A 13,841-nucleotide genomic window follows, 5' to 3' on the forward strand; every position below is an offset into this window, starting at 1 on the left:
CAAAATCAGTCAAAATCAAGTAAAACAGCCGGGAGCGAAGGGGGTTGCTTCACTGAAATTGGCTGGGAGTGAATGAGTTAACATGACGAGTACAATGCCATTTAAAGAACCAAATGCTAAATATAGCATTTAGATCAAGTGATTAATATGCTAAACCAATTAAAAAGGAATTTAACTGTTGAATCGCTAGCTGCCATGTTTTCATCATACCGGAACTACAACTACTAAGAATCATATGAAATGTTGTCCTATTAGCCTAATGCTGCGGTTGCCGGTCAGACCCAATGAAAGCGGCATATTTACATAGTTATGTAAAACTAATTTACAACATGTGCATTGGCTTATTTACAGCTGTTGAACTGGTAACCAAGATTTCGCTGATTAACTAGCAATTCAATTGGTTATAAATAGTTCCTGGTGAGATGTATTATTTGAGCATAATTGTAGCGTCCTAGGTTTTTAATTTTGAAGATCTGGTTACCCTACTCGGCATCTTAGGCTGAATCATTGCGTACAAATGAATTTGTAGGCAGGACTAATGCTAAGTGGTCCTATTATTTGTTTGGGGACCATTTGGAATACCTGAAAAGGTCTCAACATCATCTACAGTAAATTCCACAAATTGCTTCTGTGTGGTTCTGCTGACAGACGGGACCTCAATTGCACTGAGGCTAATGCAAAAGTACAACTAAAGCAATTTTTGGGGGGTTTCACAAGGTTAAATACAGCTACCCCGAAACATAATGGAAAAATCAGATCTGTAACATTTGCATAATCCTGCTCAAACAAACACACTCACCTGCAGTTGCAAAATAAAAATAATTTGATGGAGGTGAATATGAGGGATTGAAGAAAAGGTCAGACGTGTGGTTAAAGTATAAAAACGAAAGATTTGTCCCTTGTGATAACCTCCCGGCGCTGACAAAGTGATTTGTGGCCACAAATTTCCCACCGGTCGTGTTTATGACAAGTTGTGTGGCCCCGGGTTGCCTCCTGTGGAAAGAAGCGGAATAAGCGGCACACTCAGAAGTAAGTAAAAGTGGGCTTGTCAACAACACGTGCACTTGCGGCCTCTTTGACGGAGATCCGAAGCGCTGCTTGTTTTCCAACCTGTGCCACCTAAAGGTCGAGCAAACTACCAACCGGGACCTTGGTTCAAGTCAATTCTTTCAATAATTCATGCAATGCTTTGCTTCCTTGAACCCGCCCAGTGCACACTACATCTTCATTTTACTCATCCATTGAGGGATTATATTCCAACGGTTCCGTCGCACCAGTGATCTCACCCCACAGTGACACCGCTACAGCTCATTTGAATTTTTACAAACTCGAACGCGCCTGGTCTTTAAGCAGAAAATGTGTTTATTAGCCATCTGTTTCATACGCCGCGAGCCAGGATATGTTGTGGGAAAATCTTGGAGGATTGACATGCTGTCTCACAGATTGCTACATTGAGAGGGTATATTTAAATATTGCATAGTGTTGACTCTGGCAGGATTTCTTTTTACCTTTTAAAAAGTGACATTTTTTGCATTTTATTTTTTTCTTCTTTTTTTAGTTTCTGCTTTTTTGTCTATGTACAAGGGTCAAAAAATAAATAAGGTGAATTTTTCAGTATAAGGCCTTCTAATACAGATAGAAGCTTTTTGTTTATATTTCTGTTTCACTTCTTTTTCACATGGATTTAATTTTTTTTGCAGATTAAAGAAAAACTTTGGAGAGTTTTGGAGATTAACAAAGATGGCTGACCAAGAAGCATGCTCCAGGATTAAACAGCGGTCAGTTATCAAGTTTCTGGTTGCTGAAGGGTGCAAACCAGTTGAAATTCATAGGAGAATGTCAACTGTGTATGGTGCCACATGTTTCAGCAGAAAAAAATGGAATGAAGTCAAAAGTGCTGTGAGCGACCACAGATTGGAAAAATGTGTGACAGACTACGAAAAAAAAAAAAGTGCCTATACCGAATAATTCACCTTATTTATTTAATGACCCTTGTACAAAAAAAAATAAAAAATGCCTCCCAGAACTCATGCACAGTTTTTAAATGTTTTGGTATAATGTAGGCCAAATATAAAAATAGCTTTTTTTTTACTTGAACATGCACAAACCACTACTCTGTGGCATTATGGGAAAATACTTTTTTTTTTTTGCATTTGGCTACAAGTAAACTATTCGCAAATTTTGGAAATTGCCCGTAATAATTATGTAAAACTTGGACGTGCGTAGTGACGTAGAATGGCGGCTGGCTCACCGAGCAATGTGAAACGCCGATAAAGAAAGCAAGGTAAGTCTCGACAGCTTTCCTAAAGGGACAATCAAAACTCTTGAATGCGTCTTGTGAATGACTAGAGCATCTCCCAATAAATAGCATGTTGTGTCTTTAGGAACGCTACGAGGCTAAACTTGCTTTTTTAGGCGTTTCACATCGCTCGGCAGAGAGCGAGCAGTCATTCTAAGTCACTACGCACTGAATGCGTTGCGACGTAAATAACAATGGCGGCATACGTCCAAATAAAGTTTCTACAAAATGCATTAAACTGAACCTCATAGTTATGTTAGTAACAACCAAATAAATTATTTAGAGCAAACTTGTCATTACAGTTGGGGATCCTTTTAAGTCTTAACATACAGGACTTCCCTTTCACTAATCTTTAACTCTTTGACTGCCAGACGTTTTCAGAAAAGGGATGCCGTGGGTGCCAGCCGATTTAAGCATTTTGACTGATCTTTCAAGGTCCACAGAAAATTATGTGTTTGGACTATGGAAACACACATACTACCAAATGAAAGACTGGACTCTCATCTTTCATCAGAAAAAAAAGTTTGTTTCTACCTTATTCCGTTTTTCAGTAATCAACAATAGAAAATGGTTAGCTTCACCTCTGTTTTGAAACAAACGTCTTTTAGCGTCTTTGGCACTCCTCCATAGGATTTTACTAAACGTTATTTAACGTTTTTGGCAGTCAAAGAGTTAATAGGACTTTTTCTTGTGACTAGGTCCATTAAACCATTTTTTTCTTTTAATCTGGTACCACGTGAAAAATAACACTGAATGAAAATCAACTAAGTGCCAAAAAAAAAACATCTCAGGATCTGATCAAATACTTGTTTAAATGTATTTTAATTAAAATAGTTTCATTTCTAAGTTAAAAAAAAATAATTGGAATTATGTAAACATGCTGACTTTATGGTTAAATCCTGCTGCTATGTGAAAAACTTTTACGTCCTTTTTTTGGGATGTCTGTATCCAGTTTCTGGCTCCGTAAGTTTTATCCCAAAAACGTAAAAATAAAAAACAATAATAAAACGACACACGGTACGTTTTTTCACATAGCAGTGACAACTTGCTTTGTATATATTATTTCAGAGTTCATTTTATTTTGGAAAAATATCAATCTACGGATTTTTTTTGGGTAAACTTTCGTCATTGGTGACTGACATCTTAAAAGTTAAAATACTGCGTTTATGTGTGACAGAATCATCTCCAACACAATCAGTTCTATCATGGTAATGTGTCATATTGCGAACAAATTAGCCATCTTTTAAATGTGCTGCTCAGCATAGAACGGGTCATGAAGTGGATCCACAAAACCCCCAAATCATCATTCTAATCTGTGTGAGTAGCTCTAACTTGCTACTTTGCAAACTCACTCTGGTTCTTTTGGAATTGTTAGAAAGTCACTCAATTAACAAGAAAGACTGTTCGCTCATCCCAGCCCATCTGCTGTGCTTTGATAACTCATTAATGGGAAAAAATCCTCATCCCCCGATGCTCCTGGTCAGGATTACACATGCAGACCCCGCCACTGCATTTTGCTCGCCTCCTGAATATGGCAGCCACATTAAATGAACAAATTCAGACTCGTGTGTGTGTGCGCGCGCGCTGAAATCAAATATTTCTCTGGCCGCACAGCGAGGGATGAAAGGAGCATTAAACAGAAGAAAAATGAAGTTAATGGATTCTATTATCGGTTACATTGGCTTTTGTGAGGACTGCAATGTCAACGCTGCAATGACTCATGTCACGTCAGGAGTGAGTTTGGGCGACTGTCGGACTGATTTGTCCGTGTTTTGTCCCAGCAGTACAAATTTAGCATTCACATTTTTTGTTTTCGCCTTTGCAGAAGAATTGAAATTTTCTATGCATCCTGGAAAGTTGAGCCATTTAGTTGGCAGTCTGTCCATCAGTGCTTGGCTTGACGCCAGTAAGAGATGATTTTAATACCAGCTATGCACCAAAAAATACACAAAATCTTTTATTAAACAAGGAGAATGGAAGCAGAGATCGGTTAGTGAGGCTTTCACTCGTTTCCATAGCATTGCCTTAGTGAAATTGAGCAAACAGCGACTGCTCCAGGGCAGCCGCAATTATGTGCAAACCCTTTGTATTGTCGACGCTAAATGACCGCAGCATGTAGCGTGCCATAACTGATTGTCAGAAGAAAACACATTTGATTTTCTTTTTACATAAAAAAAATGATCTCCAATTTACTTTATTGGTCTTTTCTTTTTTTAACCCTTTAATAAAAATACATAAAAATTGATGGGATTGTCCGGGATATTTTCCAACTTTGTTTACATTAATTTTATTATGCATGTGTTTTTGTTTTGTTTTGTTTTGTGATTTCATTGTTTAAATTTGTATTGAATACAATAGAAAATAAATATAGATATACCCAATTGACAAACAAGTATTTTAATGCTTTATATAATTTAAATTCTATTTTAGGGATTGGGGTAACCCTAACCCTAAATCTTATCTTTAGAAAAAAAATAGTAAAATATAGAAAAAAAATCCAAGCCAGGATTTTTCTTCTTCCACTTGTATTCACTTAAAATGTACTAAACAGCCAAAAATATCTCAATGCAAAATTACTTTCATGCGATAAGTACCAATACCATTAGCACATTTGATACATAAAATGTCCCTTCAAAAAAAAAAGGAAAGATCATTATATTTAAAAAAAAGGCTATCTTTATTCCTCTAATTTATAATTTAAAGTTTCTGTTCATAAAACCAAACTGGTACCACAGGTCTTTTTCTTTTTTTCTTTTTACATTAATACATTACCTTACAAGTGGCATTCTGCCCCAACTTCCAGACATTTTCGTCACACTGTAACCCCGTGGCCCGCTCACGTCTCCTCCCGCCTTATTCATAGCAGGGAAGTTTAAATCAGTAATAAAATATTCATATGCAGCTATTTGCTTGAGAGAATAATTTATTTTCTTGGGTGGATGCCTCTTTTAGAGATGTGCAACACGGGAAGCCTTGAGGGAGAAGAGTGTTGTGTGCAGTTACACTTTGATGGTGGGGAGGGAGGTTGGGGGAGGTTGGGGGGGGGGATGAAAAGTTGGTCTCAGATGGGGATCAGAGTGAAGGGAGGAGAAGGATTCAGACAAGACGACCTTGGCGTTCTTAATGGGGAGTGAAGACAGCATGGGAGAATGCCTTGTGGACGACATTGCTTCCTTTCTGACAATTTTGGGATGCTGCCAATGCCACTGAGGAGATGAAATATATGTTTAATCTCTTCATCAGCCAAGGGGATAAATTATTGTTTTTTTTTGTTTGTTTTTTGTTTTGTTTGTTAACCTTACTGAAAAACATGCACAGCAAAATATTTGTTTTGCCTCTTGACTGCTTATTATTGTCTCATGATGTAAAGAGGGACATTGATATTTGTTTTCATTATTATTATTATTATTATTGTTGTTTTATTATTGGGAGTTGCCACCGCAAAAAACGGAATTTTCCCCATTATGGGAAGAATTAAAGCGTACTATTTTCCCACAAATAGTGTCCGGTGGGCGTAGATTTACAGAAATGCAGCCGGAATGAGCCATTTCTGGAATAATATTAAGACATAACACTTTGCAACTGATGTCAAGTGAAACGGAAGTTTAAAACGAAATAAAAAGGACTAAGCGTTAAAATCGCAAACAACATTGTGGAGTGACTGCATCAGCCTACTGGCACGCCATCTTCAAATAACATACATGCGCTCATACTCTTCAATTCATCTCAGAGACTGTTTATGTGCTAAGGTAGTCCTGCTGTTCTCAGCAACATAGTCTTTAATGTCTGTGAGTACTGTTATGACAATTACTACCTGTTTTTTTTTTTCACAGTCTGCGCTCACTTTACTGCTTTGAATTTATGGAAATGTTTGGTTTTGAAGTTTCGTAGCGTTGGTTGGAAGGTGTGAGTTTGTACATTCACACAAAGCTTGAGCAGGTATAGTCAGTCATGTGGCTGGAAAATAGTACATTTGGAACATTATTTTGCAGCATTTTCAACAAAAATCTCAAATGAAGGCATTAGTTCATACGCAAACAGCCTACAGTAAGTATCTTAGACTGATTCAATAATTATTTTCATGAAACACAATTGTGATACATGAATGCAAAGTAACACGAGAGCATGTCATACAAAATTAACTTTATGACATTTTTTACTCACCATGAAGAGCATGCGGAAGTTGGCAAGGTCGCCGAAGAAGTCCTCCACGCTGAGGACTTGCGGGTCGAAGGCGAAGTAGCTGCCGGTGTTCTCGTAGAGCTTCTGCATGTTCTTGTGCATGATGGACAGCTTCTCGTACTGCTCCCGCGATTGCTTGCAGAAGCCGTGAAGCGGATACGGTTAAGGAAAAAAAGGGAATTATGTGGATTTGATAGGCTATGTTTCAATACAGTGGATCAACCTTCTTAGAAAGAAATACCTTATGGAACATCAAACTGTCACACATAAAAAAACGATGTAGGGGGAAGTAAACCGATCAAATATTACCATTTTTAACACATTATTTAATGTAAATACTCAAACTATAACTAGTTAACTAAACTAACACATAAAAATAACAGTACATGCCAGCTAACCTGTTGGCGGGCAAACCTGCTAGCAAGAAAAGCTAATGTTGCAGTTGACACTCAGATATGGTCGACCTTCTGAGAAAGAATCCCTTTTAGAACACCAAACTAAACACCAAACTGTCACCCTCATAAAAAACAAGGAAGGGGTAAGTAAACCAATCAAATATTACCATTGTTGACATTTTTAACACATAAATAATAATACACACATAAAAATCCTTTCTATCGCAGAACAGCACATGACAGCTAACCAGTTAGCGGCTAACTAGCTAGCATGAAAAGCTAATGTCCCATTTGACACTCAGATATGAGAACGAATTTGAGAACGAATCCCTTTTAGAACTCATCGTCTCCCTCATAAAAAAAACAATGTAAAAGTAAGTAAACCAATTAAATATATTACCATAGTTATTACCACCATTAACACATTATAGATCATAATACACAAATTAAAATCCTTTCTATTGCAGAACAGCACATGACAGCTAACCAGTTAGCGGCTAACTAGCTAGCATGAAAAGCTAATGTCCCATTTGACACTCTGATATGTGAACGAATTTGAGAACGAATCCCTTTTAGAACTCATCGTCTCCCTCATAAAAAAACAATGTAAAAGTAAGCAAACCAATTAAATATATTACCATAGTTTATACCACCATTAACACATTATAGATCATAATACACAAATTAAAATCCTTTCTATTGCAGAACAGCACATGACAGCTAACCAGTTTGCGGCTAACTAGCTAGCATGAAAAGCTAATGTTGCAGTTGACACGTTCACTTATATAGTAAGTAGGAAAAGTAAAACTTCTTAAGTTATTTAACTGACTATTGGGAATCATCAAGACACTGAAAAATTTGCAATTGCTGTACAAAGTAAATTCAGTCGCTAGGAACACATAAGGCCAAATTGGATGTGATGATGACGATGGCTAACATGATCTACTCAGGTCACGTTTTCCACAACAAAGTTTCTTGACTTCTACATTTTTGGATACTCCCAAATTACGGTAGCTACCATTAATGTGAGGTAGCACCTACGTCAAGGTCAACAGAGACGATCAGTCAGGGACACTCAAACATGTCATAACAATAACCCCTCCATCACACTTTGGAGTCAATGGCATAGCGAGCTAATAGCCGTAGCGCTGCGCCAATGGAAAAGGTGTTTTGCAGTCAGCGGCGCGACACACATGGCTGCGGCAGGAGCTGATTGGAGTCATTGTTCTATTGTTTCTCCCAACAACAGTGGGGTCAGGTTGTTTTGAACCTGGCCGCTCACGCCGCACTGTGTAATTTACTGAACAGGCGCGCCACTTTTCTGCCGGTGAATGGCTATTGACAGCCAACATCAGTTAAGCATTATCGCAGCAGCCACCTGACCTCGGTGAGACTCGAGCGCGGACACTCGGGAGACTCAAAGGGAATGGCCACAAACAATACAGTAAAGGCTCAAAGATCATCAATATAGTCAGCAACAACTGTAGATTTGATGCAAGTACTGATCTGATACAAATCTAGCTGTGTTATTACTTAGCTAATGCCAAATGCTATCTTGGTTGACAGGTTTAACAGCTATAAATAAGCCTTGGTTGAATTATTAGTATAGTTTAGCTAATGTGGATTGCGTTGGTTCAGACGGGCAACTGCATTAGGGTAGTAGGACTACATTTCCCATGATTCTTAGGCACAAAAGCACAAAGTAGTTTCAGATCCGGCATGACAAAAACACGCCTACTAGTGATTAGATGCGGATAAGAATAAAAATGCAAAATGGTTTATCGTATGAATCGCTATGACAACCGTATGATTGACATACACATGGCCTAATCAATTGGCTTGCTGACTGGACAAAAAAAAAAAAAAAAGTGACACCGGAATGGGATCTACCAAAATTGGGACAAAACCCTAAGAGCTGGCAAAATCCGACAAGACTTGGGAGACTAAGCTAAAAAACAAGACTGTCCTGGGTTTAACCGAGACGTCTGTTCAGATTTAAATTCCATACATTCAAATTCATTGGAAATACTCCAAATTCAATTTCGTATCAAAACATCCATCTGTTGGTTTTGTAAAGCGCTTTTTGTCATTAGGGTTCACAGATGAGTTGGAGTCTATCCCATTGACTTGGTACCAGAGATTGGGTATGCACACATAGACATCAACAATTAAAACTTCCACCCTGCTGCTCATTCGTTATTCTATTACAGAAAGAGAATGTTTCGTTATTATTTGTGAAAGCCAACACCAACCGACTAATTTCTGAAAAGTGCTTCACATCTGTATTGCATGGCAACTTGTGAAGTGCTATTGCATCCCGGGACAATTGGGATGCACTTGAGTGCTATTATCCTGAGCACTGTACGTCACTGATGGTCTAGTGGTGATCTTGCCTGACTTCCATGAAGCTTGGCTTCATTTTGCATTCAGCGTGACTCTGAGGGCCCTATTTTCGTGCCCGACGCATGCCTAGCGGAAAATGCAGTATAACTGTGTGCATGGGTGGAGTTTTCTTCCTTTTGGTAGTTTCCCAGAAAGTACTATGAAAAAGTTTTGTTTACTCAGTCGCGGGAGTGAACACAACTGACTTGTCTAAAAAAAGACGGTCTTGGGTTTTAAAGGTTTTCTCCCTTGTGACTGGCAACCAATCCAGAGTCAGTTGTGATAGACTCCAGGATCAGTGATATAGAAAATGGATAGAATGGATGGATAACGCCGAAGTTGTATGTTGCCAACCATGAGAGCTGTTTATGCAGGACATTATATATTCACATGACAGCTGACCTTCCACCTTATGCATTCAAACTTGTGAATATGCACTATAAAATATGTTCATCATCAGCATATGTTTTTTGGGCTTTTGGCCACAAAGGTTTGACTGGTTATTGTGATTTTCAGAAGTGGCAAATCCAGGTCCAGAAAGTAAAAACCCTGCTACAGTTTGGCTTTAGCCACAGGTGCTAGCTAGCGAGCTCCTAGTTAGCTCGCTAGCTAGAGCAAGGGGCTAAATCCAAACTATGACAGGTGCTAGCTAGCGAGTTCCTAGCTAGCTAGGCCAAGGGGCTAAAGCCAAACTATGACAGGGTTTTTACTTTCTGGACCTGGATTTACCACATCTGGTGATTTTTCACCATCTTTCGTTGAAGTAACTGTTCAGGAATGAAGTCCCTTGCCTATTGTAAAGAACTGACATAAATCAAGTATACCTGTGTTGTATCTGTGCACTTATCTGATTCCATTACTGTATGCTAGCTTTGTTTTCATGTAAGAAAAGGGAGTGCGAGTTGTCTGGATTAGACCCTGTGACGCACCCTAGCACAGGATGGTACATTCCAGGTGAGTGGAAAGCACTCCTGCTTGATGATTTATCATCCTTGCTTCTATCAGGCACTTTTATTTCTTTCTTGGTTCACCTCCCTTAACCTTCACTTGAAAACTCTCAAGAAGAAGCAAACAGACAGTGAAATGCAGATGATGGTTGTAAAATGTACACAATGCCAGATATCTTCTGGATTTTCTCATGCATTCCAACACACAAATGCAAAAACAAGTGCAATGTATGTATTATCGAGTGCCACTGACTCACAATATATGTTCAGGTCACAAACAAAGCAACAACATTGAGGCAGTGGTTGGTTTTTGCCGTTTGTGGCCGCTGCTCTTTATGTTTCTTCTCCTTCTCGGAATGTTGACTACACACTCTGCCCTCACACCATAGACACACACATGCCTGTGCACACACACGGTGGTATTTGTCCCGTGGGGGTCCGACTGGACTGAGGCAGTCTCGGCTTCTTGTATTTCCACACCAAAGATATGTCATAGCGATGAGGCCCAGCACACATACACACAAACACACATATACTGTATGACTGAGCCATCATTTCTTATGTAACTTTACATAAATGTATGTCTATTAAATGTGTACTAGCCATATTATGTATTAGAAATAGGCAGATTATTAGTGCCGATATTTGTCAAAATGCCAAATATCGGCATCCGGCTTTTTACGAATCTGAAGGCCCCATAAAGCTGGTATCTCACTGAGTGGTGAATTTTTGCAAACGTAGCGAATTTTAGGGTTTTCATCAGGATTTGCAAGATGTTTACTTTTCGCAAAAAAACCATTTCGAATATATTTTGAAACCTTTTACGAACCCTGACAACAATCCTAAATCAGCTGCATTTGCATGCATTTGTCGATCAGTGAGATACAGGGAACTTTTTAATAATGAATTAATTAAAATTTCCACCTTATAAAAAAAAAAAAAATATGCTGACACAAGGAAATCCCTACACTTTTTTATTTTTTAATATTAAAAAATATTAATAAAATTAAGAAATTATGTTGAAATTTTGGAAAACTTTATTTGCAGTAGAAAACTTTAGAGAACTATTTACTGGCTTAGTTTTTAATTTAGCTTAACACATGATGATGATTCTGGAAGCATCCTGCAATTTTTGTGAGAATAAAAAAAATAAGCTATCAATTATATATATATATATATAAATATATATATATATAAAGAAAATCTATATCTGCTTGAAATATATGTTATCGGTCTCATTGACTATTAACAATCGGTATCTACCTTGAAAAAAAAACAACATATCGGTCTATCACTATTATGTATATTTGTGATAGCCAGTCCAAGCCTCACCAATGTATTGAATCAATCAATGAATCAATTCAAAAGTATTTATTTCATATGTCCACTTTAAATGTTAAAATGTCTCCTATTAAATATAACGCCGATCTCCTGTTTACGGTTCTTTGTCGACAGTGTCGTTGCTTGTGTGGAAACGGACTTTTCACGCATGTCCACATTTCTGTTCTCGTACTATTAGATGGAATGTTGACATGCCACAGAGGTTACTATCAACTAAGCAGTGATTAAGGCCGTTCACGACATCAAAAATACATCCAAGTCCGACTTAGTTTTTTAATTTCACATTCCTAGTTCATTGGTAACGACCACCTCTGAGGAACCAAATCACCGGATTGTGTTACCGCTATGAATTAGCGAGTTTTTACAAGCGCAAGGCCAGAAGCTCCCTAAATAAATCTCCTTCAACCCACTTCTATTAATGTTTATTTAATGCTTTTCCTGTGCCGGCTGGACCCTCCATCCATCGCCCCGCGCTAAGCCTGCTTAGAGCATGGCTGCTCCCTTTAGCCTCACGCCGACTGCCAAACAGCCCCTGTGGGCCAAATTACACCGAGGCTGCCCACTGACGGAGCACAGCCGAGCGACACAGGTGCATGCGAAACGGATGAACGGATGCGGGGAGACGAGCGGAAGGATGAGAAATTCCAGGTGACTCAAGCGGCAGTGGTGATTCAGGATAAAGGAGGACAAAGGGAGCCGTTTCATTAATACTGTGCTGTTAGCCTCACATTGATGCAGATGGCTTTTGCCATGTGCTCGTGTGTGTGGTCATACAAGGAGAGCGAGGTCTGTAGGGCAGGCAGGAAAGAGGCTGACAGCGTCCAGCGTCGGGAGCACGCCGTCGACACTGGGGCTGTCACAGGGAATTAGGCAAACGGCCACATTCCGGAATTTGGGATGTGATCTGGTGCTGAAGTGAACGGAAAGAGGATGGTGGTGTCCCCAATGCTACACGCACTCACATTCCTGCTTAAAGGCTACAAAGCCTAGTTTGTGTATGCAAATAGCAGTGACAGTGAGCGTGACAGTAAATATCCACAAATGTATTTTCTTTATCACAGTGTAGGATTTTTGTGAAGGATTAAAATGCTATGCACTTTAAGAAAGACAGTATTAACATGACTATTTGTGGTGTGTGTGTTTTTTTTTAAAATTAAACCACGTAAAATAAAAAAAATGTTATTTTAATTCATTATCATTATTATTATATATATTATTATTGATTCTATGTTTTTTTAAGTTAAGTACCAATACAAGTACTTTTACTAGTACCAACCTTTTTTTTTTTTTAACTAACATTTTTTTATATGAACCGGTCCATGGTGGAACATGAGGGAACGCTGAAAAACTTGAAATTTGAATAAATAAATAAATAATACTAATAATAATAATTCATTATCAATACAAATAAGTTAGGGATGCTTGATTCTACGTTTTTTTAAGTTAAGTACCAATACAAGTACTTTTACTAGTACCAACCTTTTTTTTTTTTTTTACTAATATTTTTTTATATGAACCGGTCCATGGTGGAACATGAGGGAACGCTGAAAAACTTGAAACTTGAATAAAGAAATAAATAATACTAATAATAATAATTCATTATCAATACAAATAAGTTAGGGATGCTTGATTCTACGTTTTTTTAAGTTAAGTACCAAGACAAGTACTTTTACTAGTACAAACCTTTTTTTAAACTAATATTTTTTTTATATGAACCGGTCCATGGTGGAACATGAGGGAACGCTGAAAAACTTGAAACTTGAATAAAGAAATAAATAATACTAATAATAATAATTCATTATCAATACAAATAAGTTAGGGATGCTTGATTCTACGTTTTTTTTAAGTTAAGTACCAAGACAAGCACTTTTACTAGTACCAACCTTTTTTTTAACTAATATTTTTTTTATATGAACCGGTCCATGGTGGAACATGAGGGAACACAGAAAAACTTGAAACTTGAATAAATAAATAAATAATACTAATAATAATTCATTATCAATACAAATAAGTTAGGGATGTTTGATTGCAGTTATTTTTAAGACAAGTACCAATATGAGTACTATTACTCTTTTTTTGTTAATGGACCAGTCCACGGTGGAACGCTGAATCGGAGTATTAAAACTTGAAATACTTTTTTTTTTTTTCCATTTAGAACAAAAACAAAATGGGCAATCATGAGTTAACTATGGAAATCATGTGATTAATTATGAATACAAATTTGAATCGGTGGACAGCCTTCACCTATACTGTATATGTATAGGGATGTTCAATGCCATTTTTTTTTCAGACCGA

At 37.8% G+C, this 13,841-nt stretch overlaps 1 protein-coding gene across 5 annotated transcripts in view; it reads right to left on the minus strand.

Moving 5' to 3' along the window:
* The window catches only part of diaph2 (diaphanous-related formin 2), a 421,729-nt gene that overhangs the window by 90,113 nt on the left and 317,775 nt on the right, over window positions 1-13,841 (minus strand). For all 5 annotated transcript variants that reach the window (XM_077577699.1, XM_077577700.1, XM_077577701.1 and 2 more), the window contains one exon: window positions 6,464-6,628. In XM_077577699.1, coding sequence (XP_077433825.1) covers window positions 6,464-6,628 — 165 coding nt within the window. The remainder of the gene's footprint in view (window positions 1-6,463; window positions 6,629-13,841) is intronic.

Source organism: Vanacampus margaritifer, chromosome 10, assembly GCF_051991255.1.
Source record: "Vanacampus margaritifer isolate UIUO_Vmar chromosome 10, RoL_Vmar_1.0, whole genome shotgun sequence".
In the NCBI taxonomy this organism is placed as follows: Eukaryota; Metazoa; Chordata; class Actinopteri; order Syngnathiformes; family Syngnathidae; genus Vanacampus; species Vanacampus margaritifer.